The sequence below is a fragment of the Numida meleagris genome, chromosome 11, assembly GCF_002078875.1.
Source record: "Numida meleagris isolate 19003 breed g44 Domestic line chromosome 11, NumMel1.0, whole genome shotgun sequence".
NCBI lineage: Eukaryota > Metazoa > Chordata > Aves > Galliformes > Numididae > Numida > Numida meleagris.
In genome coordinates, this window is record NC_034419.1 from 8,631,942 (window position 1) to 8,659,637 (window position 27,696).

General features: G+C 39.7%; 1 protein-coding gene across 2 annotated transcripts; it reads right to left on the minus strand.

Annotated features, from left to right (window-relative positions):
- Positions 387-27,671, minus strand: DENND6A (DENN domain containing 6A). 2 transcript variants are annotated; one of them, XM_021409143.1, is made up of 20 exons: positions 27,253-27,671; positions 24,061-24,150; positions 18,603-18,614; positions 16,912-17,024; positions 15,804-15,884; positions 15,333-15,438; positions 14,217-14,296; positions 12,819-12,881; positions 12,055-12,110; positions 11,595-11,717; positions 11,324-11,419; positions 8,693-8,787; positions 7,694-7,759; positions 7,534-7,598; positions 6,904-6,993; positions 5,059-5,112; positions 4,864-4,973; positions 4,170-4,272; positions 2,783-2,857; positions 387-2,273 (listed from the first exon to the last, which is right to left on the minus strand). In XM_021409143.1, the coding sequence occupies exons 1-20, from the start codon at positions 27,344-27,346 to the stop codon at positions 2,142-2,144; spliced, it is 1,704 nt and encodes a 567-aa protein (XP_021264818.1). In that variant the 5' UTR covers positions 27,347-27,671; the 3' UTR covers positions 387-2,141. The 2 variants fall into 2 exon arrangements, with proteins under 2 accessions (XP_021264818.1, XP_021264817.1); XM_021409142.1 differs by lacking the exons at positions 24,061-24,150; positions 27,253-27,671 and adding exons at positions 18,739-18,777; positions 21,249-23,972 and having other exon boundaries at positions 18,603-18,645.

A 27,696-nucleotide genomic window follows, 5' to 3' on the forward strand; every position in this document is an offset into this window, starting at 1 on the left:
CACTACAAATGGCTGAAGCATCCCAGGTTAAAATGTGCATGCTCAGCATCAAAGGACTGCAGGGAGACAAGATCAGAAACCTGTAACAAGGAGAGACCGTTCCTACCTTTGTGACTCCCTTTTGCCTAGACCTGCAGCACTAAGTTAAGGTCCTTTTGAACTACCAGCACTAAAAGATGGCAATCAACCCCGTATAACTTTTCCTTTTGCCTTTCTTTTGAACAAGATTCTAACATTTGCAGCTGGTTCAGGGATTTGAGCTTATATCAACTCCTAAAGGTCACATAAAGGATACAGCTTCATCAAGTCACGCTAAGCAGCAGTCTCTACAAGCTGCTGAGCAGCCTTGCTTACATCAAGGAAAAAAGTCACACCCATGATCCAAGTCACGTAACTTCCAAAAACTGAAACTCTTTATTTTCTTTTACAAAAATAAGTATTGCAGTCATGTGATAATATTTATCATAGTTGTTACCAGTTTACATAGTTCCAAGGAACTACACAGTGTTCCAGGTTAGCTTTAGTATAAGAATGGCCACTTAATAATTTCTGAATTAGAAATTATATTCATCAGGATGTGCAAACAAAATTCCAAGTTAGAAGTTAATGCTGAAGTGGTGTAGTTTAAGTAACATAATACATGCATTAAACCTTTTGTCAGAATAACTGTATACAAACCATAACAGTATTAAAATACATATTTTCATAAAAATAGTCACAACACTTTGTACCTAAATAAGACATTTTAGAAAGATGGTATGAAATATTTATTATACAAAAGCATTTTCTTATAGGATTACAATTTCATGTGTTTTTAAAAATTCCATCCAAGCACTTAAAAGTAGGATTTTTTATAACTGTGATCCACTTGTCATATAAAAGTGTATGCTGCGCGTACACTATAGCATTAAGTTTATTCTACTTGAAATTGGTCAAAGTGTAACACTGCATGTAGAGCAGCTGAGTCCTAACATACCACTGAATCTTGCTCAAGAAGATAAACATCACAATTGTTGCTTAGTACAGATGAGAAAATTAGTTTCTTTGCACGTCTGCTATATGCATATACCAAAAATAACATCCCTCCACAATCTTCCCTTGCCACAGTTTGATCTCTCCATAGGCTTTTGTCAGCTGAAGTCAGCATCCTCTTTTCCCCATCCCTCCAGGTCCTTACTGACCCTATTGCTGTAAGTAAAAATTAAAACCTAAAAAATAAAAAATACATATTTATAAAAATTTCTAACAGAAGCTATGATCTCCAGCTGAAACAGATTATGTATCGGCTAACTACTGAAATCATTGATGTTAAATTCTGCATTAGAATATCAGTCTATTTACTGGGATGAATGCTGTGTTACTGTGATGAACACATTTACACAAGTGATCCACTTTAAATCCTGAACGTCAGCAGTTTAAAACCACAAATTGGTATACAGTTACTTGATATTCATTTAAGGCATGTGAATAAAAGCACCCTAATTAACCAACATCAAATGGAAGAAATTGCTCCTCAGGAAATGTTTGTCAGCTGCCTTCTCTTCTTTAAAGATGCTAAATTAATATGGTCTTTGGAAAGAGGATACAAAGGTGAAAGGAAGATATAGTTAAGAACCATTGTGATTATTTCACCTGTCCCTGAAACAGTTTTGTAAGCTGTTGATGGTTTACCAGTAAAATACCTCACTATTATGTGTACTGACCAAGTCGCACATTATCCCAGGTTGTTTTTTTTTTTGTTTTTTTTTTTCTTTTTAAGAAAGCAATCAGATACTACATCAACAGGACAGTACAGGATCAATATTGCTTACCCCTGAGTTAACAGCATTGGGTATAGCAGCACCAATTAGAAAACATTCTGCAATGCCAGCACTGCGCTGTGGTCCGACACTGTGGAAGAGTTTCAGATGCCCACAGATTTTTCTTTAAGAGCACTTATTTCAAACATTATTAGACACAGGAATTCCTTTAGTTGCACTGGTACTTAAGCGGGAAAAACAGTGAAAATTTTACAGTGGACAATACTGGTAGTAAAGTCCATTTGTAGTGTAACTGCACTGTTTAGGTCTTTGTCCTGAACTTCGTAAGCCACTGTCTTCATTCACCCGCTCCCTGCACACACGCGCACACCCCAGCAGGAATCACGCTGTGCCAGTTTTGAGCAAGATGTCCTGCAAGTCATCTGGAAGTGCGAGTATAATGTCATGGATGTGCGCCTGCAGCTTTTTCAGTGTATCAGTTTTCACAGGAAGGTGTTCTCTGTCAGCCTGCAACTGCAGAAGGGACAACAAAGCATGACTTCTGCCAAAAATGCCTCTTTACCTCTAAACGCATCAAAATGACATATTAGCAAATGCAGAAAATGAATCCCTCATTTTTTTAACTAAATAAAATGTAACCCACTGATCTGGTCAGGTTTTCTCAACATCCACCTACCAGCATTAATGCTCATTTGGACTTCCAGCAACCGCAGTAAAGTTTGGTTTTCTGCTTCCCTGAGCCTTCAGCCTTGCTCCCACCCAAAGCAGTCACAAAGTTCCAACTGGTTTTAAACAAATCAAGATTTGTGCAATGCTAACACAACTGGCTGAGTTGGCAAACCGGCTACCTTCTCAGCCATGGCTGAAGTGTTTTGTGTTTTGATTTAAAATAACCGAGATGACTGATTCATTGAACTACCTCGATCGCAAAAAATATCTTCGTTAAGTATCTGTAAATGCAACTCTTTAATACTTCTACCTCATTTAGCACTACAGTTTTTAGCCATATTCAATTCACTTACCAGTTTATTCTTCAACTTCAAGACAAGATCCACTGTTTCTACTTCAGTGTGCTTCTGACTCCAGAAAACCAGGTTCTAACAAAAATTAAACATCGATGCATTTATGACAATATGTACAATTCTCAAAAACAGTATTAATTTACACCTACTTTTCAGAGTGAGTCTTCTCCATTCCCTTATTCTTATGCCATTTACTTCACTCATTTTACTCACATACTGTCTCTGAACTACAAAATCTGTTTTATTTGCATATTTGCCCAGGACTTAGCATAAAAGGAGAGTAGGGAGGGCCCAACCACAATACAAACAAATACAAAAAGTATCATGCCAGACAGGCTTAGCTTAAATTGCATCTAGAACACAAAATAGCAGTGAATATTTACCGAATTAGATTGAGCAGCATGAGGAAAGACTGAAATAGTGCCAGGGCATTACAGTGTATCTACCACGTAGCAGATTACCAGCAAACATGCTTAAGTGAATTTCCTTATTCCATTTCTGTCCCCCTCCTCCTTTACTATTCACCTATTACATCTGCACATTTAATCAGAGTCACTAATATGTTTGTGACACCCATCCTCCTCTTGTAATAAATTAGTATCAAATACAGCTGGCTAGGTTCTAGGGAAGATAACTGACCTAGCTATTGCCCTATAAGCTATTTATTTGGATTCCTACAAGGTATTGTTTGGGAAGTGACAAATCCAGTGATAAAAATCAATAGCTTATTTTAAAATAACTAGCAGATTTTTTTTTATTTTAAAGCTGTGATATATATTATTTTCCTATTCCCTATTTAGCTGTACAATCTCTTCTCATGATACATTTCAGCCAATTGTTCTCACCCAAATTATGTTGATACCTTCCTTCATCTGTTTATGTGAAGGATGGATCTTACAACAGAAGGTTGTGTATGTGGCATTATATTGTCTATCAACAACAAATTTCACTTCTCAGGTTCTAATTACAGATCAGTCATAGGCTTATTTCCCATCCATAACTAACTAGTTGTGTATTTGCTGTGGTACCCACTCAGTTTACACCTTCAAAGTTACAACATGCTTTGAGCTGTGATAGTTTATGAGAAATAAAACATCAAGAAAGGAAACTGAATGAGATAACATTATCAAATATGATGAAAAAAGTAAAATTGAAAATATTCTTTACAACCAGAAAGAGACTAAAGACATCTTTTACACGTGATTAGTCATTATACAAAAGTAAACTTAATTTCATATTGTCCTTTTTTTTTAATGTTAATTCTAGCCTGTACTTAGTTAGCTAATTCATGTTATGCTAGAACGTACTTCACAAAATTCTTGTCATTTTTATGTTTAACCAGTGGATGCAGCAGGAATTGATAATTATAAACATCCATTGTTCTAACCTCATTACAGAGTGCTTCTAAATGAAGTGCCTCCAGCTTCTGCGTCATTTCTTTTTGCCGGCTTCTAAACCAGCCATCAAAGTTTGGTGATTTCAAAAAATGCCTGGTAAAACACAGAAGAAAAATAAATTTTAGATTTTAATTAAAATTCTGAAAAGTTTCCTATCTCTTCAGCAGCACAGCATTTACGTTTGAGTTGAAGAAGGTAGCAGGACCCTTCCTTTGTTTACTGTCGGAAGAATGTAGTGTTCTGAAGTTGAGCGTAACAGTAGCTTCGATTAATCCAGAAAAGGATTGAGAAAAAAAAATGTAAAGAAAAGGTGTTTGAAAGAAAATAAACTTTAGGAATTTTGTCAGGAACGCAACAAGTCCGAGTTCTAAATATCCTCATTTCAGTGTTTGATTGGAAGGAGTATCAAGTTGAAACTAGACCTTCCCTCCACACACCCATACCAAATAATACTTGCGTACAGACACAGATGGTAGCAGCATCTTCTGGAAACTATTAATGGGTTACAGAAACCAATGTAAGCAAGTAAACTACAGTAACCATTTTCAATTTCTATTAAGGCATTGATTCAAAAAGTCAGTCTTAGAAAATCTTACTCAAACCAATACTGGTAATAAACTTGCTCAGGAAAAGAATATTGGTATTACTGATGTGTCTTCTTTTAATGTCGATGAAAGAAATGACCTGTAAAGTCCTATCCAGTCTCCTTTTAAACCAGAGGTGAGCTGTGGTCCCGCTTTTTCCAGTGTCTTCATGAAATCATCTTGGCTAAAATGCCTCAGCTGTGGTGGACTCTATAAAAAGAGAAAAGAGATCATTAGCATACAGTAACTGTCTTCTCTATCGATCTCCATCTCATTCCAATTGCATTTTCCATACCTTCCATGGTGATATACATTTTTGCAAAGGCATTAGGCTTGCCACGTAACGTTCCTAGAGAAAGGAAAAAGAAAGGTTGTTTGCATAACCAGTATATGAGATACACATTCCACGTGTATATTTACTTATCACTTGTGACCACAGAGTTTTCTAAGTACTGGTACAGGGTGGGGTCAATGCATATTTACCATATAAGAATATAAGGAGGAGCTTATCTAATCCCATTTATATTTCTCAACTACAGAAGCTGACATTAGCACAGTTCTATAAGGACACGGGCAAAAGACAAAGCAGAAAAGGAAGGAAACATACACACAGAATACATATATTGAACTCCGGCCACTAGCTAACAGTTTTTTCTCCACAGGTACCTTCATATCAGAGGTGATTTCAACCAGTACCCTCTTGTATCAAGTATTTGGAAGCGTGTCTTAGAGCCCAGCTGCTGCACCAGCTGTTGGCCTCTCTGCAATAACAATGCTTGGCAAAGGCACTGGCAGCACTCAGCTCATTATCTGAAGTACCAGCGGTAGAGTTGAGCTTAAGCTCTGATTACAGGAGGCAGCTCCACCTTGCCAGATCACACAAGCACATTGACACAACCTGTTATATGTCTTTAGAATCTGTAGGCAAACAGCCATATGTTTTGATCCATAAACATAATCAGCTTTGATGATATGAAAAGCCTGCTTCTATCTTTTGAGAAAACAAAGCTGCCCCCCATACTTTTCTTGAGGCAGAGAATGTAGAGGGTGATCTCAACCTGTGAATTTAAGATCTGTAACAAATTAATTCATTTCCTTGGTTGAAGTGCAAGTTTGAACACAGCAGTGGATATGTCACGTAAAGGATTTAGGTTCACCCTACATGCCCATCCTATCTCAAAAAGATAGGAAAGGCATATTAAGGAAAAACTCTTTAACTGTTAACATCCAAGGGCAAACAGAAATTCAATCTGATCACAGCCTGCTCTAAAACACTGAAAGGTTCAGGTGATCCACAAAGTGATTAGAGAGCTCTTGAAGGGAATAGCAGATACGTAAAATCTAATGCGTGAGGTACCGCTTCCTAGTTTTAAACACTTGCCCAGAGAAATGTCTTGACTTTGCACAGAAGCATTTGGGACTTCATAACTCCAAATGCTAGGTAAGAGCACATTAAAGCACATTTATCATTATCCAATTTGACAGTAAAAGAGATGGCAAGTTTCAATTTCAGTGGTACCCCCCCCCCCAAACTGTTAGTCTGCATGGATTCAACAACCTCCACTCAATATTCCTTTGTCAGCATAAAGCTGTATCATTAGCCTGTAGCCAGTAGAGCAAGATTTCCAATCACAGGGCTGGTATGTTTTTACTATTACAGTAAATAAGAAATCCTATATTTAAGTTTCTTTCAGCCAATTCTCATTTCAGTGAAAAATTAAAAACAACGTAGTGAACACTTAGCATTTCAACAAACCCCATGTTCTGGTTCGAAATTAGGCAAAATTTGCGTCCTCAACGTAGCCATAAAGACTTGAACAGGTGAAGAACCATGTTTAAAGGGCAAAACAACAGATATCTGCCATTTCCCAAAGAGCAAGATGCTGTAAACTAAATTACTCTGATTCAGTGGAAAAAATATTTTATGTGTGACACCCCAATAGACACCGAGTAGATACATCTCAGTCTTTAATACAAGTCAGTCTCTCCTTTGTAAAAATTTAAATAGCATCTTCTAGAGCCAACTGAACTTGAAGAGGTTGCTGGGAATCTGCTATGTGTTAGCAGAAACACGACTTGTATTATCCCCTCAGCCATCCTAAGAAATGACTATAAGAATGGACACAGTCTAACAACTTACTAAAGGAATAATGAAACTTTCTGTCAATTCCAAAAAATACCGCCGAAGAATCACACTCTGTGCTTCCGTGGGACGTTTCTGTTGTACACCCTTAAAGAAGAAATCACAAAAAGTCTGTTATTACAGGTATGTAAATAGGGTTATTATTATTTTTTAAAATAATATCTATTCCAGTACTTCTGTATACATTTGCCATAAACTCACTTATTGCACCCCCTACGGTGAAACATGAAAAGAAAGCAACAAGATCAACCCTTCAATTGCTGACCTTTAGTTACAAGTTTGGAAGCTCTGGTTCTTGAACACATCATGCATGAAATTTCTAGAGCAAAGAGATGCGAGGGGGATGGCAGCAAGGTGGAGAAGTCAAGACAGACAAACTGATCTGCCACTTCTACTACCTAAATTATAAAGCTTCTTGAGTTTTACAGTTCATTTAGTTACGCAAACTGCCAACAAGAAGGCCTTTCTTCTACAGTGAGAATATCTAAATATCTATTCAGTTATGAATTGGGGCAAAGGAATCAGAATGCAATTTCATTGTGGTTATGCAGACAGAGCTCAGCTCTAAATGAGAACACTGTAGGACAGCATGCAGTACAACTTCCATTAAGAGACTTACAGTATTACCTTTTGTAACTGTTTAACAATTTCTTCGTCTTTGTTCAAGTATGGCTTATAAGAGGTATAAACACCTAAAGAAAAAAGGCAGCAGCATATAGCCAAAGGAAATTGTGTTTTTTTTTAAACTAAAAATATCGGTGATTTAACTCTTAGGTAACTTTATTACCAGGTTTGGAGTCCAAAGTTTTTAGGTTCTTCAGTTTTTTCACTTTCACCTGCTTTGGAACATCACCTGCCAAAACATTCAAAGCCACCTGTTAACAATCCTGGAACCTCAGCAGACAGAACTTCCCATTTATCTAGTTGGATGTTTGACTGCAGCAAAGGTAATGGTATAAACTCCTACTGAAACTGTGGAGTGGGATGAAAAGGAGGAAAAAAAAAAAAAAAAGGGGGAAGATTCTAGTTTCTAGATCCTAACCACAGGACAGCTAGCATTTTTTTTCCTCCTCCCTTCTCTCCTTCCAAACGAGGTATTCTGAAGCTTGGACAGAAATGTTTGGAAGTAAAGCAAAAACTTCCTCACTTCTACTGAGCACAGCACCTAATCCTTAATTACTGTGGTAAATGCAACATAGCTCATTTTTACAAATTTCATGGTGTAAGCAGATATTTATGCTTCCTACTTGCAGAACAGAACAGCTATGTCCGGGAATTTCACGTCACAACTACAGTACTGCAGAGTTTTATTACAGACTTACAATTCATGTGATACCAAATATCACATTAAATTTCTACTCAATTACACAACAAAAATGTCCACCATGAACAAATAATAATTACTGGAATATTACAAGATTAATTTATTAACACGGCTTTTTTATAGGTCCTGCAGTTCTCTGCACTTGTTGTGACTGATTTATTACATTCTGCCAATCCTAAACTTAGAACAGAAACAACGTTTCTCAACACAGATACAGACCTTGGCATGAATGAAAACTTAGAGAAAACATTGTTACAAATATTATCACTTTTTCAATATAATATACTAGATTTGGCAGTACAAGACATACAGCACTAGAGAGCCTAATTTCACTGAACAGATTTATAACCACGAGCATTTGGTTAGTAATAAACTAAATTCATTAAACCAAATTACACGTTTGTTCATAAACAAGCACGCAGATCTTGTCAGACAGGATTGCAGAAGACATTTATGCTTTACCTGGAAGTTTAATATCTCCAATCCTGATAATGTGGGGCCAGTGCTGGAGAGTTTTTGCAAAAAAAGGATTTGTCACCCCTAGAATGACAGATGGTCTAGAAAAATAATGACAATGTTTGAAATAGGACAGCAAGAATATGCGTCTTAATGACAAAAGGTCAGCTTTAACTTAAAAGTTATTTCATTTTTGTACTTATTTTCACAAGTTAAATTCTAAGTTACAGGTAAAAGTAAGTTTACCAAAGTTTCTAAGTCTTAAAAAATGGCTAAACAGGTGTCTCCAAGTCAGAACAGCAACAGAAGTGCCATACCTTCCACTGAGACTCTTGGCTCTATTCTGCCCACTTAAAATAATGAGAATGGTGTATTATCTGAGTTATTACTGTGGGTTTTGTTTTAAATGATCGGGAATCTGACCCTGTATTAGAAAGGGTAATTGCTATGTTTCAAGGTTTGATTATGACAAATCTTTGAGTAATTGAATATGCATGTCAATACAAGGCTTTTCATTTGAGCTACCACTCAGATGACAACACGAGGCAAAGAGACACTTACTGTTCTGTTTCCTTTCCAACACTTTAGTGTCCTTTGTTAAAAAGCAGTTACCAGGTGGAGAAGTACACGAACACTAATAGCATTGTTCCCAGGCTTGCAACCTGTCAGGTTTTCCCATCTACTCTTTACAATCTGGCTGAGGATGCATACAGGCAGCCAGACAACAAGAGGCAGTAAGACCACAGGGCTTCTATTACAGCATAGGGCTGCAGAATTTGGGATTTATATTATGATTACATCATATTAGTGCTGTATTTTCCCTCATAGTGGCTGCCATCCATTTTACATCCACATGTTAGCTAAGGAGAGAGTACAGCTGCAACCTCATTGGAACTACTGTAATAAAATAGGTTATTGTCACTTATTCAGACTGGTCTTAAAAGTCTCAAATTTTGTTACTTTCTGAACATTGTTCTTAAGTTTCCTGTTTCTCCCCACCTTTCCCTAAGAAAAAGTGAAGTATGTTTATACCATGATGACAAGCAGGCATAAATTTCTGTGCTATGCTACACCTATTTTTGACTTGCGTTCCTCCCTCCACTTGCTAATTCTAGCAATATGTATTTTTTAAACTCATTAGACATTCAGAGACGGGACAAAAATCTGAACACACAGCTCTGTAGCTTAGTATCATGTCTGGGCTACAAAAATAGCAATTTTCATCTCTCAGCCCCATTACACCACAGAACAAGCAATGCCAAATTGCATCAGTTTCTCTGAAGTCTTTTCTTTTTTTATCACTGACTCAGCCTTCATCAGCAGATCACCTCTTCTGAGGCTTACTGCTGTTCAAGCATGTTCACCTGGAAACATTTCAGATATTTACTGCATATTTCTTCCCCACTCAGTTGGGAACAGAATTCAGTTTCATTATTTTTGATGTTTATACGAACCCGTTAAACTCATCAGTATTGTTCATTTAAATTCACTGAGATTTGCAAATATTGTTCATAATTTCTCCATGTTATCATACAGTGTTTACATTCTCTTTTCCAAAGCAATGATAAAGACCATTAAAAAACCTTAAAGACCATCCATAAAGACATCTCAACACTTTGTTGTAGTCAATTTGTGATGCTTAATCTTATGTTCTTAACATCATCACAAGAAAAAAACACCAACATAAGAAGCAAATTGACTCTCAAGAAGCACAACCCTAAAGACGTTTAAGTGTAGCCTAACTTCACACAGAATTAACACATCCCATGCCTATTTTGTGCATGGTCAGAAGCACCTTTCTTAGAGCCACTGCCTATTTGCAATCCTTTCATGTTTTTATTTTTCATAAGAAAGCCAGAGAAATTCTAGCTCTGTTTCACTTACTAAGGTTCTTAACATCCTTTCTATTTTGCTACAGATGAACACTTGTATTTATACAATATGGGTGGCTAAAGTTTAGTTAACTCTTCTTGAAATTATTTTTAGAAATTAAATTACATACTGCATAACTATCCCCACAGAATACAATTGTAAGCACAATGCCTATGTTTAGATATTTTTCCACTGCTGCATCTCTGGCAATGTTTTTTGTTTTGGTTTCTTTTTTTTAAATTGAGAGGAAAAATCCAGTAAAAACCAACCAAACAACAAAGCTAACACAACGACCACTGTCTGTTCAGACATTAGGAAAAAAATTGTTTTAAAAAAGATCAGTAAATCTCACATACGTAGTCTATACCCACACCAAGCTGCATTTAAATAACAGAGAATAAGAAATACTGTAGGTGTATACTCTCAAAATAAAAGTAGGACATAAAAAATTAAGTTACAAGGAGTCCTTAAAGGAGATGTGAGACTCATGCTCTTAAAAAAAAAAAAAAAGGTAATTTCTCAAGTATTTACTATGCTTTTCTGACAAATTTAGTGAAGATAATTTATTTTTGGAAGAACTGCCACAACAAGTGACGACATCAATAGCTAACTTCTGCATACCATAAGATAATTCTTAAAAATAAGCAGTCTAAACGTAACTCTTCAATAACAGACATTCAAAATAGTTGAGCAATAACTTAAAGCAGATTAATGGTTACAAGCAGCTTTGAAAGACACCTTCAAAACAAAGCTTGGTCTACTTACGGAGCTTGTGTGCGGGTTGTATATTCTTTGAATTCACTGTCATGTATGGTAAAGTATGGCCTGAAATCACTGCAGTACTTTAAGGGTGAAATACAACTGCAAGGTAGAAAGATAAGACATTTTTGTATCTATACAATGGAAAGTTTCATTAAAGAAAAATCAAATCTAAAATTGATGAGGCTTTGCTATATTCAGACAATCTCAAGTGGCACTCAGCTGCAACTGACAGTGACTCACTTGGTCATCTGCTTGGCAGCTCCACTACATTTACCTAACAAGTGCCAGCACGGTTTCTGAAGATTCTGATGGTGACGGTGCCATGACAACAAGTGGTTCTCCTAGCAGTACTAGTTCCCAAAGCATCTGAATGTGAAAGAACACTGGACAGAAACACCTAAAATGAGATTGAGGGATTTTAGTACATTTAATACAACCAGAAAGGATATATATTTGATCAGTAACTGGGTAAAATCAAAGTTTCCAAGAGAATTTGAGTCATTTGAAAAATACAAAATAACATTGCAAAAGGTAACATTTAATGAACTTGCTTATTTATTTCAGTTTCAAACTGCAGGTTACCCGAGTTTTTTAGGTAGCTTTACAGAAAAAGTATTAAAAATAATACTGATAAGCATTAGCTTGTGACCTATGAGCTATGTGTTATGGAATCCTCTTTAATATTTAACTTGTGGAAGGTTCACAGTTAGGAATAAATTAGTTCAAATTCCTACCTGAAAAGATCTACTTCATGAACAGTTGGTAAGGTCATAGAGATCTGAGCATCTGCCTAAAAGACATCACAGTACTAGCTTTTTAGTCATTACAGCTATTAATTAAAACTTTCCCTTAAATGCTTACAGATGATAGACAGTACATACCCTATATACCACTACTGCACTTATTAGATAATAACTACTGCAGTATGCAATACATTATGTCCACGAGTAACTTCTTATTGTGCTAAAAGCAGGTTTCTCCTAACACCACCTCCCCACACAGGCATGCAGCTTTCAGTGCTGAAGTGGTACAACACACTGAAGCCATTTCAAACAAGAGTTGCACAGCACATGAAGGCACAGACAGATTTGTTTTACAATGATCTTCTGGGGAAAAAGATTTTCAATGTGTTCTTTGTCCTCCAAAAACAGTTCAGTACAGTTTCACCCATTAGAAGGATGTTTAAGTTGTTAGTTTTGTTAGCCAGCAATCCTTACCCAGGAGCAGGACAACTCTGGTCATCTCCTGAAGTGCCTGGTGTAACTGAGTTAAAACACCTTTTCTATGGGTGTTTCTACCCAGCACTAGACTCTTCTATGTGAAGTTTCAAAGACACTGAATTTCGTTATAATCAAAATATATGGGGGTTTGCTACCAAGCTTTTATGAACAAGTTTAAAGTAAAAAAAAAAAAAAAAAAAGCTCAACAACAAAACCAATGAAGACAGCTGTTTAGCTTTGTTTTAGAGTTATATACAATAGCAGCATCTGATCTCTACCTGGTGCATATTCTGTATTACTGGGGTCGTTCCAGGCTTGTCACGATATGTTGGAATCCGCAGCTTTGAAAGAAAGAGAGAAAATAACTCCTTTTCCTTGTATTGAATCCAGCAGAGACCTAAAACAATCGCTTACAGACAAGCTGCAACATTTAAAGACAATGTTCTACAATATAACACTTAACTTGCTCTACAGAACATCCACAGGGCAGGAAAGTTCTACAGAGGGATCTGGATAGGCTGGACTGATAGGCGGAGGCAAACTGTACTTGATTCAACAGGGCTAAGTGCAGTGTCCTTCACTTGGGTCACAACAACCCTGTACAACGCTACAGGCTGGGGGAAGAGTGGCTGGAAAGCTCCCTGGCAGAAAAGGACCCGTGGGTGTTGGCCAACAGCCAGCTGAATACAAACCAGCAGTGTGCTCAGGTGGCCAAGAAGGCTGGCAGCATCCTGGCTTGTATCAGAAATACTGTGGCCAGCAGGACTAGGGAAGTGATTGTCCCCCTGTACTTGGCTCCCTGCGAGGCAGCACCACAAATACTGTGTTCAGTTTTGGGCCCCTCACTACAAGATACTGAGGGGCTAGAGAGTCTTCAAAAAAGGGCAACAAAGCTGGTAAAATGTCTAGAAAACAAGTCTTAGGAGAAGCAGCTGAGAGAACTGAGGTTACTCAGCCCAGAGAAAAGGAGGCTCAGGGGAGATCTTAGCAATCTCTACAACTACTTCAAAGGAGGCTGCAGTGAGGTGGGGGTTGGTCTCTTCTCCCAAGCAATAAGTTCCTGGACAAGAGGAAATGGCCTCAAATTGCACCAGGAGAGGTTTAGGTTGGATATTACAAAAGATTTCCTCGGAGCAGGAAAGCACTGAGGAAGCACTGGAACAGGCTGACCAGGGAATTAATTGAGTTACCATCCCCAGAATTATTTAAAAGAAATGTAGGTGTGGCTCTTAGGAACATGATTTAGTGGAAGAGTGGCAGCCCTAGGTTAACGGTTGGACTCGATGACCTCCGAGGTCTTCTCCAACCTAAATGATTCTATGGTTTTATTTCATTTTACTTGACCAGAATTTAATTCTCAGTATTTTCAAGTGATACTTAATATTTTATTCGGCAAATATAATTAGCATCTTCTGCTAACCTCCTGCAAATACCAGAAGATTAATATAGACACCGCAACTAGTAGTGATCTGGAAACATCTCTCTAATATCCACAAGAATTAAATGTTAACCAAAACTCCAAAAAAAAAAAAATTACTCCCTTATCAGGAGTGGAGTATAAGTCTACTCCTGTTCTCAAGTATGAGAAACTGAAAACAAGGCAGAGTACAGGAAGCACAGACACAGTAAATGGGGAGGAAAACACCATCAGAGAAAAGTAGTGCCAAAGTTCTTACCTTCATTATGACACCCATTATAGGCAAATGTAGTATTTCCCCTGGAATTGGTGGCGGCCAACGATCAACATCACTACAAACTGAAAAAAAAAATATACACAAAGTACAATTTATAACCAATTTGTATATGCAGTAACTTGTGGTACTGTAGTCATCTTTGTGCACACTGAAATTTGAAGTTAGTTCTAATACCTCACAACAGTGTTATTTGTATTTTCTTCACTCCATACTCTAAAGAAGTTTTACAGCACTGCTGACATTCTTCATGTATTATTTCACTAGAACTACAAAGGTTTTCATTTCAAGAAAATAGTATTAGCTCATCTTCCATTTATAGCAACCTGGTTCACAATTCATTGAAGGAATCTTATGAAAACCCTTGAAAGCCCATATTAAAAAAAACTGAGCAGTACACACACTAAAAAAATAACTACCATAGGAGAGAAAGATGAAAGTAGTTAGGGAGAATAAAAAAGTCTTAGGAGATAATAAAAAAAGTTTGCCAAGAAAGTTTTCTAGCATTTTGTTGTAAACAATGTAAACAAGTGTCATTACTAATTCTAATGGTTATTTTGTTCTAGTATTCATAATACTGCCAAAAAGAAACAGTTTATCTACAGGTGATTAGAAACAAAACAATTCTTTCATCAAGAATGGTTTCCACCAATTTGTGCTCAGTGTAAGTACAAAGACAGGAATTCTGCATGGGGGAGGCTGGGGGAGCTGTTACCAGCACTGCCCTGTTGCTGCTCCTATTTGAGTAAAACAAACACACTCCCTGCCAGCCCAAGAAGACATTTCTACAGTTGCTTAAGAACAACTGTCAGAATGCCTGAAAGGATTCAACTTGTGAAGAGTACAAATTAAGGACTGATGTCAGCTGCTTGTACTGCTAGCCATGAGTGGGGATCCTCAACCCTCCCAGAAAGGATCCAAAATCAGATTGGTTCTGTTCAATGAGCTGGATAGAAATCAAACCAGTTTGCTGAAGTTTCAGCCCTCTACCCTGCGGAAAGACAAATGTGTGAACTCAAATGTGACAGAGTTTGTTATTACTCCAAAGCAGATAAGAGACATTACAGGAGTGTTTCTAGAACAACACAACAGTAGAGCTACCTGCTTCCAGGAAAGCTTCGCTCTTTTCAAAATATTCTGGTGCTATTTGCTTAAGCACAGTGCGAAAGAGATGGACATATGGCAGCTTGCTGATGAGGACCAGTGACTGGAACAAAGAACAACAATACAGAAATAGCATTTTAAGTTCACCCCTTCTATTGCAGTTCTACCTGTTATCCTCGGAGAACATAAAAATGTGACTTTTCCTCACACATGCAAGCCAGCCACACATGACCGCAGGCAAACTGCAAACAAAAATCTCCTGAGTTTCCAACTTTTATTTTTAACATAAAGTTTTCTTCTAACACTGAAGCTGGAACATAACAAAGGTGATGGAAAAATCAGACCAGTTCACTACAAATCATCACATAATTTAGCTAAAAGAGCAAGATATTTGTTCTGCTCCTCTGACATCACTGAAAAATAATTATCTTCAAAATATATATATTGTCTTAGGAAAATCAAAATTACCTTCTGGAAATAGCCCCTTTTTAATGATTTATCTCGAACTTGTCTGAAATACACGTAGCCATAGTAATACGCTGGATCTTTCTGCAAAAGAAACAAAATAATTCAATATATCAACTTGACACTTCGTCTTTTTGAAGGATTCTATATGTTTATTTACCTACAAGCTCTGAAATTGATTAGATACAGTTAAGAAGGATTACTCTGTTTACTGGCATTAAAATCTTCCTAAGTACTTCAAAGAGAAAGCACCAATGTGTGGAAATAGTTGTACTTCGGAGCTTTACTATTTTTCTATCTACATTCTCTCGAAATGCCATTGAAAGCAAAACCAGAATTAATTCCTAGAGGAACAAGTAAACACTTACATTTTGCAAAGCTGCACTTTTCACTTTTTAGCAGCTAAAATCTTAAAGAAATGAGAACTTGAAAAGACAAAAACTAGCATGCAATTTGTTAGCATTACAAGAGATTGTTGGAATAGTAGCATGCTCTCACATTTCAGTGATAAAACATCAGCTTCATGCTTCTTACATGCAGGAATTCAAATATTTGCCACGTAAACAGATTTGAGAGTCAGACTCCCACTAGCATAGTCAAAGGCCTCAGTATTTCAGTATTCCATAAGAAAATGCTGATAACTTTTTGGCCATTAACTCTTTTGATAATGCCTCCATCTTAAGAAAAAAAAAAAAAAAAAGGAGGGTGGGGGGAACAAAACAGAGAGTGTCTCAACACTGTGGGTTTGTTTGTTTCTGTTTTGTTTTCTGTTTTCAGAAAGTTATGAAGCGTTTCAGTTATCAGGGATTCTACAATCTGATCTACAGGCTGCCAGTCATTAACAGAACAGCTCTGGTCACTGATTTGATTTGTTACAGTTCAAAATCCATGCAAACTTGAAAAATAGTTAGTGGGACTTATTATTAGCTAATTGTTATGATAATGACATACTACAAAAAACATCTGCTCAGCTTTATCTCTCAGAACATCCAGTTTTTGTTTTTCGTACATAATCTCAGTATTAACCCTGTAGATAATGTTATTCAGAAGAACTATTATACATATACACACACAAGTATTACTTTTATTTATTTATTTATTTATTTCCAACCTTTAAGTAAACTGGTAGATCTCTATCCAAGTGGTCCAGAAAACAGCACAGAGAAGCTTTCCTTCCAGAAGACCGTCGAAATCTAAAACAAAACTGCGTGTCGCCAAGACAACCTACACAGGGGGAGAGAGAAACAACACATGAGAGCATTCCAAAGTTGAGCCTTGTTCAGCATTAGAACTTGACCAAAGAAAAAGGGAAACATACTGCAATTGTGCCCATTTACATATATATACATATATATTGTATATATACATATGTATATGTATACATGTATATATACAAGTACACAGTTAGATAGTTCTGGCAATGATAAATAGCTTTCTTTAAACAAGAGAAAGAAACATAACTCTACCTTGGGGCGAGGTCATTAGCTTTGAAGATTCAGACTGTTATGGCCCTGAACAGCTCTAGGCAGCTGTCCTACTGTTCTCACACATTCTATGGGTCTGGATGTACAGTTCTGATCATCTTGACCAAATTTCATTTCTCTCTTCAATGAAAGCACTTAACCTTTTTATTTTATTTATGTTTATTTTATACCAAGCTGGGGCAAGCTGAACCATAAGCTGTTCTCACGTAGTTCTCTGTGCAAGCCTAGGACTACATTAATAATTTTACTTACCACTGTTGTTTGGGGGAAAATAAATAAATAAAGCAGCCTTCATTCCTAATGCATTATTTTGTACCTTCAGTACCTTTCAAAGGTTGGACAAATTTGTAACCGTTATCAATGAGAGTCAGAAGAAGACAACTCATTTTCAACAACAGAAGCTTTTCCTCTGTTTACCCACAGGATAAGGAACAGAGAAAATATCTTAATTTTAATGACATCAAGACAAAGGGGAAGACAGCTAAGGCATTTTTTTTAAATTACGTATACCAGAAAGCTCTCATGCATTAAAAACATACATCTGCACCATTCCATATCAGACTTGTTATGCTGCAGAGGAATCAAAAGCAAAGAGTATGTGCAGTTATGGGGACAAATATGTTACTACAGGTTTTGACTTTCATGAAGAAATAAATGTGAAAAGACTTGTCTGTACTTCTGCCATCTCTTTTTGCAGGTGGTCTAAGTCATCAGCCACATGCTTCTAATTCCTCTTTGGCAGCAGAACAGGAAAAGTTTAGATGAAAGAAGAATTTAGCAAGCAGGACCACACACAGCAAAAACAGAAAGAATAGAATAGAAGATTTAAATAATATATATTTTTCCTTCAAGACTGTTCTTTCTAAATGCTTTTGATTTTAAAAGTCCATTTCACTGTTATGAATTCAGGAAATACACATTTAGATCTTTGCAAGAAGAAGGTCCCAAACCCTTCTATCTGTTTCCAAACTCTGTGCTTACATTTTTCTCCTCAATGACAAAAATATTATTTTGTTTGAAACAGATATGAAGACATTCATTATTTACTTGCAAAGTACCTTAGAACTTTAGCACGCATGTCACCAGGAAGGCCTCACATACATTCCTGATATTTCATTCATACTAAATAAAGAGTCCCCAGGCCTTACCGCAATACAGACAAACACAGTTTTATACTTAACTGCAACTTTTCGCTATTGTAACATTAAGGTTTCCACAGGAAGAATTTAATTGCAAACCCTGGATATATACTGTCAAAATCTTGTTGAACATAGCTTAGTCCAGCAGCAGATGACTACAGAACAAAACAGGCACTTACCTGAGTTGGAATCTGGAAAAGACAAGTAGCAAATATTGGTTTTCTAAAGAGTAGGGAGAAGAAAGAGGGCAGTTACATATCCTGATATTTCTAAACTAAAACCAAATGACTTATTTACACAGCAACCATGACTTACCTCTTTATCTGTGAGTTTTGAATGTGGAGGATATATAACCTACAGGAAAAAAAGGTAGTGCTTCATTGAAAAATATACCAGATACAAGTAAAAAGCTTCTCTTAAGTAATTCTACAATACAACCCCCAAATACTTGCCAGCTTTAAGCTACTGTCTATTACAAGTTATTAATACTAGGCATCTGTTCTTACGTGCTTTCTAAGCTAATGATCTTTGAGAGTAAAGATTAAAGAGCACCTTTACAAGGCGTTCTGGGTGCCAGTTGGAGATTATAAAGGTACACTCAAAAATCCAGGGCATTTGACATTTTGGTACTACCGGTCTTAAGGAAGAGCAGTTCGTATTTTACTTGTACCTAGAAAATGCAGCCAATGATGCTTCAGAATGGCAACGTGTTACTGCCTGAAATCTGTTGCACTGGATAGTTAGATTGGGATACTCAACATTCAATCACAGAACACCTGCTGTATTGGTGTTAACTGGTGAAGGCTCAACATTGGCCACAAATGAGAGCCAGGAGCGTGAAAGTGCAAGAATTACACCCACAAAGCCACTTGCACTGACAACAACAACAACAAAAGGTTATTCAGCGTTGTTTACGGTGCATACATCAAAAACCATGTGACAGCTGAAGTTACAACAACAATATCTACGCCAGTAAGTAAGAAGAGAGCACAGAAGAAAGCAGAACCCCGTAGCATTGCGCTATGCCAAGGTGATGATGTAATCAGCTTCAGCAATGCACTTCATCAGAAGTCCCTCAGCAGCTGAACGATGCTGCAGCGACCTGCACCTCATCAGACCACTAAGCCTGCAGCCCTGATTGCAGTTCATTCTCCTGTTGCTCACCAGCTACTGCACCTTGGCAGAAGTCAGACAAGATAAAACCAAAGGAAGTAAAACCAGCAGCAAGTGCTAATGTCTATCCCATCACATCTCAGCCTTTCTGAGCTGCAAGAGTGGCCACCTCAGAGTGATAAGTGATAATGATAACAAGCAGAGCCCAGCAGAAGTTGTTGTTGTTTTTTTAAATTACCATGTTTTGAATGACCTTACTGAAATCCAAACAGAAAAGAGCAAGAACACCATTTCCGTGAGCTACTGCTAGGCCAGAAGGTACAGAAAACGAATCTGCCTGTCAAAAGCACAAAAGAAAATGCAGAAAAAAGAAAAAGTGCAAGTCAGACACAAGGAAGCAGAACGATGGGAGACCACCACTCCCTGCTTTCCAAATGCTTCCCTTCGTAACTTCAGTGCTCTTACACACACTGTCTTTCCTGCCTGAATTGTAATCTAACGTGCTGGGAAGGAAAGAAAAGAAGCAGCCTGAAAAGCAGTGTGATAGCAGAGCCCGTGCCAGAAATTCCAACTTCCCTAGGGATGTAAGCGCACGTTGCTATAAGTGAAAGGAAAGTAACTAGAAAACTGTGATTGTTGGAGGAAATATAACGGCTACTTGGGAATCTTCCCTGCCAATGCAACCGTAGGGAAAAGTCCGTACTACCGCAGGTTTTGGCAAAGCACTGCTTCTGTCTAAGCAGTTTCCAGAGAAGAAATAAAATATCCTCTTTTGTGTGGTTTGAAACTATGCTGTGTTTGCTTTGCATTGTGGATCTTTTAATATGCTGTGATGTTAAGCAACCTCATTCTTAAGGATCGGAATTGAAACTAAAAATGCAACTAAAAACACTCAGGCCGTAGTTCCCTACGCATTTTAAGTTTCATTTTATGTGAGCACTCCACTACGATTAACGGGACTGCTACCAGAGCTGTCTGCTGACCGGGCAGGGGCCCCGCGCTTCCCTCACCCACACACAGCACCTCTGCCTCAGTCCCGGGTTACACAGAAATATCGTCCTTCTTGCTGCCAACATCTCGTAACATTAGATGAGAATAACACAGATGTTGCCATAGGACGCTTGGTATTTGTATTTCTCCCGCAGCCAACGACGCACATCAATTCTGCGTTAAGGATTCTAACAGCAGCGCTAAGCCAGCGCACCGTGCACCAATGCTAACAGCGCTTTCCCAGCCACAACAAAACACAGCGAGAAAGCTTTGCCCTGTGCCCCAACTGGTTATTGCACGGGCACACGATGAACGCGGTGGGACAGGATGCGAAACCACCGAGCAGAGGCACTTTTGCAGTTTATCTATCTCCCAGCCCCATCAGCTCCCGCGCGCAGCTTCACGCACAGAGCGGCATGGAGCAGCGGCACGGAGCAGCAGCAGGGAGCTGCCAGACCGCCCTGCCTGGGGACAGGGCACGGGGACAGCGGCACGGGGACAGCGGGCGGCCCCGGCCCCGCCGCGTGACTTCGCTCCACCGCAGTTCCCTCCCGGGCACGGCCGCGCTTCCCCCGCGGCTGTGCAACACCGCTCCAGAGGAAGTGCCCGATTCCGGCGGGGCTAAGGGCCGTGCCGCAGAGCCGGGCGTTCCGGGGGGGGGGTTAGGGGGAGCAGCGAGGCGGCCCGCGCCCGAGCCGCGGTGCCCGCGGGCCCTCACGTACCTCCACGGCCTGGCCCAGCTCCAGGTCGAAGCCCACCACGCACACGCAGTGCAGCCAGGCCGAGAAGCGGTCCCAGGGCAGCAGCGGCGGGCCCCGCTCCGGCCCTTCCAACGCATCCTCCCCGGCCTCCGCGGCGCCTCCCGCGCCCCGCTCCCGCAGCGCCATGGCGCTGCCCCCGCCCCGCGGCACGGCAGCTGCCTCGGCCCGGCCCGGCCCCGCCGCCGGGAGCCACGTGACGCCGCGCACCGCCTCCGCCGGGAGAGACCACGCGGGCGCCGGAGGGGACGGGAAGGGGCGAGCGGCGCCGAGAGGACGAACCACCGCCGGGGGTGAGCGGCACCGGAGAACCGGCCTCAGGCTGCGGCCCGCCGCGAGCGCTAGGGAGCAGGGCATCACCGAGTAACCAGCCGGCAGCGGGGGGACCGCGGCACGTCCTGCGCAACACCGAGCATCGCTCAGCAGCAAGCAACAAACGCCAAAACTCTCCTCACCTGTAACTCTGAGCTTTCCGCGCCGGACTGCGGGCTGACTGCTACCGGCAAAGCTTGCAGGGCAGCAGGAGCGGCCCGGCTGCCTGCCCAGCGGCCACCTGCCATTTCTCCCAGTCGGGAGCTGCAGAAACTACCGCCAAGCTAACGCGGCTGTACGTCCTAATGGGAAATCCACGAGTATTTGAACGCGCTTCTTCCTTGAGACTCATCAGCAACATTTGGTTAACTATCAGAACAAAACAGTAAGAGACTAAAGTATGCTTTAATCTTTATCATCATTTCCTAGACAGAGGAACAAACGTGTAACTCAGAGACAAAATAACGTTATCATTGTGATAGTTCGAGATGCAGCAGCCTTCAGTTACCATAAGCCATTAGTGGCAAAGCAACTTGCAGATACAAAGTCAGATATGGAGCTGGGCAGCGTGCAGTGGCTGTGCAGGAAGGCTCCCGCTGTCTGCAGCTGCTCCAGTTCTTTCTCCTTCACGACATTTAAAACTCACACACTTCTACAGGTTTGCTCACCCCAGATTCTGTAAAAGATTGCTGCACAGAGTAACACACGACTGAGGCTTGGCTTCATCAAGCCAAACTCATGGCAGTGATTCCACCACGGTACTTAACTTGCTGGCTCCATGTAGGAGCTGAACCAGGGCCTGGCTAAGAGCTCTTACATCTTAGTTTAAGAAAGATAATACATCATGGCTTCTTACAGACCTGTCCTTCTTATATTCTTGCTATCATTGCTGCAACGAAATTACAGCAATTATTATTATATATTCCCCTCTATTTTTATGTTTTCACGTGAAAAAAGAATTCTCTCAGATACATTTATGTAATTGCATATGCATAAACTAAGGAGAATAAAGTATTTTGCTGCGACTGATATTCCCTGCTCATTGCATTAAGCACCAGCCGGTAACTAACTCCACGGAACGCCTACCAGGAACAACCTGCAGCTGGAAAAGGTTTCAAGAACAGAGACCATCTTTGAGAAAGAAGCATTCTCACCTAGCGGAGACTTTCCTGATTCCCAGGCACACCACCAGTTCACACTAATTTTTGCCTAGACATTTCAAATACCCTTTAGTTTTGGTAAAATGTGGTTATCTTTCTTGGCTGAGAATGCATGTCAGTCACCCAACGATTAAAATATTCCTGCATGCATTTTAAGTACTGTAATGTCCAGAACAACTGGCGCTGATTGTTTTCTCCATCAGGAAGCTTACACTGGGTCAGATCAGTGCAGGTCAAACTGCAAACTTCAAAGCTGGAAATCCATCAACAGAGAACGCTTTGCTACAAGTCAGACATGAAATCGTATGGCTCTGTGTATAGGTTTGCCCTTACAAAGCTCTATGAACTCTGTCTTAGTTTTGCAGAGAGAGAGTAATCTGCTCATATAAACATTCTGCAGGGTTTGGATGAGATCTCCTTCTAGAAGAAGCATCCACTGTAACAACAGCTCCTTGAATAGAAATGAGTATAGGCCTAAGCAGGACAGGTGGGTTCTAAAAGTCCAAAGCCGTTCAGCACTTGAGCCTTTCTTGCTTTCTCCCACCCTCTTCCAACCACGACTGCTGTCTCTACCGCTCCTTCCCACCTCTCGGCAGGATGCTTCCTGTCAGGTAGCAGCACATGTCCTGGCTGCTGGCTGCCCAGTTTCCACCAGCTTCAGCAGAGAGCGACTGAGCAGACGGCACACTTCCACTGAACACCGCCAGAGAACTGGACAGACATCTCCTGATCATCTCACCTTGCCCCCTTGCCCTTCAGATTTTCATTTAAAACCATACTTAATCTGTATCGGAAAATAACCCCTAATAAAATGCATTTACATACATGTAAAGAAATAGCATGTTTGTTTTTAACACTTTTTTTCTTATTTTTGAAACAACCACAGAAAATATCAAACATTTTGAGATGTGCACCCCACATTAACAGAAAAGCAATTAGGAGCTGGTTACATCACAGCTATGTCCCAGTCAAATGATAGAGCAGGGAAAACGTCAGATACTTCAGCTTCGTGAATTTTGTTAGAAATGAGGAAACACTGTAAGTAAAATTAGTTATGTATCTGTATTAACACACAGCTGTAGAAATAATACATGTTACATTATAGATATTTATATGCTATGAAGATATACTATGTTATCAATAGTATTATATACTATATACATAAAATATATTTTTGAACAACAGTAGCAGAGATAGAAGTCCTAATAAGTTTTAAGGAGGAGCTTTGTAAACTTATAAAAGTCATTCTGTGACCACTGTGGCTGGAAGCAGAGGGGCTCAGCAGTCAGATTCCTTTCACTCACCTCCCAGCGTTTGTGTCTGCACAGAATCTTTCACCAAAGCGGTTCCCATACGGTGCTTCACACACTGAGCAGCAAAGTTCACAGCCAAAACTAAAGGGTAAATTAGCTCTTAGATGTATTACAGGCTTTGTGGTTTCTAAGATCTTTATTTATCTAAGATAATCTGGCTCTTTTTTAATGTGATCATGAAACTAGCAACTAAGCCATTACCTAATACCTGTTGTTACTTTCCAGTAATGATCATTATTGTGAGGTCACAGTCTTGCTCCATTTACTTCTCATGACATAACAGCAAGGACAGAAATACATTGCAAGAGAAAACATTTGTAGAATGTATATCTACGTATTCAGCAGCTCCTACAAACAACGTAGCTGAAAATTCAAAGTGGATTATTGCTGTACTGATATGCCCTGAAACTACAGCATTTAGTAGTGCAGCTGTCCAGAGGTACACACTATCATGCATGCCCAGAATACTGTACACTTTATCGAGAACTGCAAGCAGTGTATTTTAACAATTTGGAGAGGGAATCTCCACAGTGTCACAGCAATATCACCATTCCTAGTTTAACTTATTTTGTGAGACCACTCATCCTGCTTAAGAAAAAAATAATATATTTTCACTCGCTGCATCTAAAAAGCAACCATAGATCAGCAAACTGAGTGCCTGAGCCAGCTAGTCTTCCCCCAGCCCTCTAGCGGACAAGAAGTGATTGCTACGAACCTAAACACTATTGTCTGTTATCATCCAAATTGACACATTCAGAAGAATCTACTGCTCTGAAACAATTTGTCACTTTTTTACAGTTCAGCTTAATTCTGCTACTTCTGAGGAAAGCTTGCTTAGCAAAAGATGTAACATTGGGATGTAGATACAAGTTCAAACTTTGCTTTATGTTCCCGTATTGCTCTACCTCACAGTAAACGCCTCCATAGATTGTCATATTTTAAAATTTGATATGGCTTCAGATAGTGTAATTACGCATACAATTTGTTGTGTTCCTAGAAATCAAGGAAAAATCGATTTAGCAAACTGCCCATGTTTCAGGGATGAGAACTCAATAGAAAACTGCGCACCTCCAACTTTTCCTTATCTTTTTATTCTGTTTCCATTTTCAGTTTGCATCTTACTTTTCATACTGCAAATGGACCTGCTTTCATACAGCACACCTCATTCACTCCAAACCTAACAACGTATCTTGACTCAAGATCTCCCACTAAGCAGTCGTTTCGCAACACCTCCTCAGTGACAACCTTAACCTAACATATAACAACATTTTGGTAGCTCTCTAGATCATCATTACATGATATTCAGAGATATGAATTGAGTTGTCCATAATGATGCTTACTGTTTTTCTCCTCTAGGCAGTTACAGTTAATTTAGAGTTCTCAGCAAGCATCCTTCACCAGAAGGTCTTATTTTTCAGGAAGTCATCAGAACTAAAGGATTTTTCCTGCAGACTGACACACTCAAGACAAAATGCAGATGTTTGGCAGGTATGTATGTAAGTTCTAACTCATGTTTCTGAAACACCATTTCTTTAAGGAACAAATGCAACAACTTCCATTTCCCTTATCCAAGATGGCTATAGAGCAGGCTGTTCTGCCCTCAGTTATGATGGCTATCATTAAATTTTATGGACTTCCTGCCCGGAAGAGGGATGGCCACTGAAGTGGCACCTTGCTGCCCTTACCTAACATGGCTGCCACGGCCTCATTGCGTTTTGTGGCAAACAGTGGTTGGCAGAAGAGAAGCACGTGCTTACAGTTCCTCATGACTCCCGCAGAGCAGAGCGCGGTGCATGAGCACTTTATACTTAGTATTTTTCATCCACCTGCTGCCTTCCATAGTTCAAAGAGGACACTTCCTGATAAGCATTAAAGACTCCATAAAACTCCCAAGTGACAGTTTGTATCTTCAATCCAGAATGAAACCACTTTTGTATGTTGAGTCTCTCTCTAACTGTTGAGCTCATTAGCCAATTTGAAATAGGAGCACAAAAGTCTGAAAGAGAACTATATTCATCCAACTTCTCTGAGCTGGCATTCATGCAGAGGATGGCTCAAGTTAGGCCCCCTGATGAAAACAGGCAGAACTCAGCTGCTCAGGGAGGCACCTGGCAGCACCGAAGGCATTGGGCAGTTGGCACGTGCCATTGCTCACCCCTTGGGGTTGAAATAATGGGATCTCTGTGAGGGATAGAAGGAGAAGTTCAGGATATCGTAATATGGATGACAGGGGCTTAGAGTTTAAAGGACAATATAAACTTAGGGTATTCATTTATTCAGCTGGTCACAGAAGACCTTAAGAAATTGTACAGATAATACAGCATGAAATATGTTTGAATCTCAGTAACCAGATCTACAAAAATATAAATACTTTGAGAGAACGTTAGTTAAATGCATCCACTGCTCAGCTGTTTATCTTTACTGTGAGTCAGTTCTCTTGATTCTTACTCCCTCTAGATGTTAATGCTTCTTCATCTTGGATTTGACTTTCAAATTCCTTTCTCCATTAAACAGACATACAAAAACACAAGACATGATCTCAAAAACATTACTTTCATTCCAACATCTGTAGTAGCATTTGTTGCCACCACATTTCATCCTTTTCCAATTCTAACTATTATCAATTATTTCTACTTTCGGAGCTCTTTCCCTTGGCAGTAACTTCTGATGGACTTTATTTCTCTGTTGCCCCATTCCCTTTTTATGCTCGTTTCCTCCTTTTGCTTAACTATGGCACCCTTTACGCTATAAACAGGAGACATATCAAATTATCATTTATTTTAAAAATGAGTAAATTAGAAATATAGTTGCTACAGTAGTAAAACTTTACAAAAGCCAATGAAAGCTATGAAGTGATAGCTAGTTTTACTTCTGCCTATAAAATTGAAAATTACATACAGACAGTGCTAATGCTTCCATGTATTAGTCTGTTTTATCCTCAAAAATCAGACTTGTCTCTCATTTTGGATTTCACTGCCTTGTTTCCAACTCAGATTTTACAGCCTGTTTTTACTTTTTTTTTTCTCCCTTGGATCACTGGAAGGAGGATTGAAAAAAACAAGGCTACAATGAATCAAGCCTCCTCCCCAGTAATAAGTGGAAGCAAAAAAGGAAAGGAAAAAAATGAAGATGACCCTGAGATTTTGCTATAACCATTCTTTCTTATGCACTTTGCTGCCTTACCTCGAGCGGGGCTCATTTCTCTCACATACTGCTGGCTAAACCGCCTGGCCCGGCGCCACTTCTCCCCTCCAGGGCTGCCTGGCCTTGCTGGCATCACAGCACGCCTCTCCCTAATCCCAGCACCTTATCACGGGGTAATTATAGTGCTGGCGCAGCTCCACCATCTCTCTCGTATCAAACAGTCTCCGCTCGTTTGCTTTATAGGGACTGACTGACTTAAAAACGAATTGGGACTGGAGAGACCTGTTCCGCGCCGGCCCGCTGTGTGACCTTGAGAGGGACAGCCGCTCCTCGGGCTGCTGAGCAGAGCGAAGCGGGGCGCGCCGAGGAGCCCCGAGACCGGCTGGCAGCGCTCCACGCAGGGCAGACGGCCCCGCGCTGCCTGCCGCCCGAGGACGGGTTGAGAGACGGCGCCCGCCAGGGCCTCACTCACCTCGCAGACCT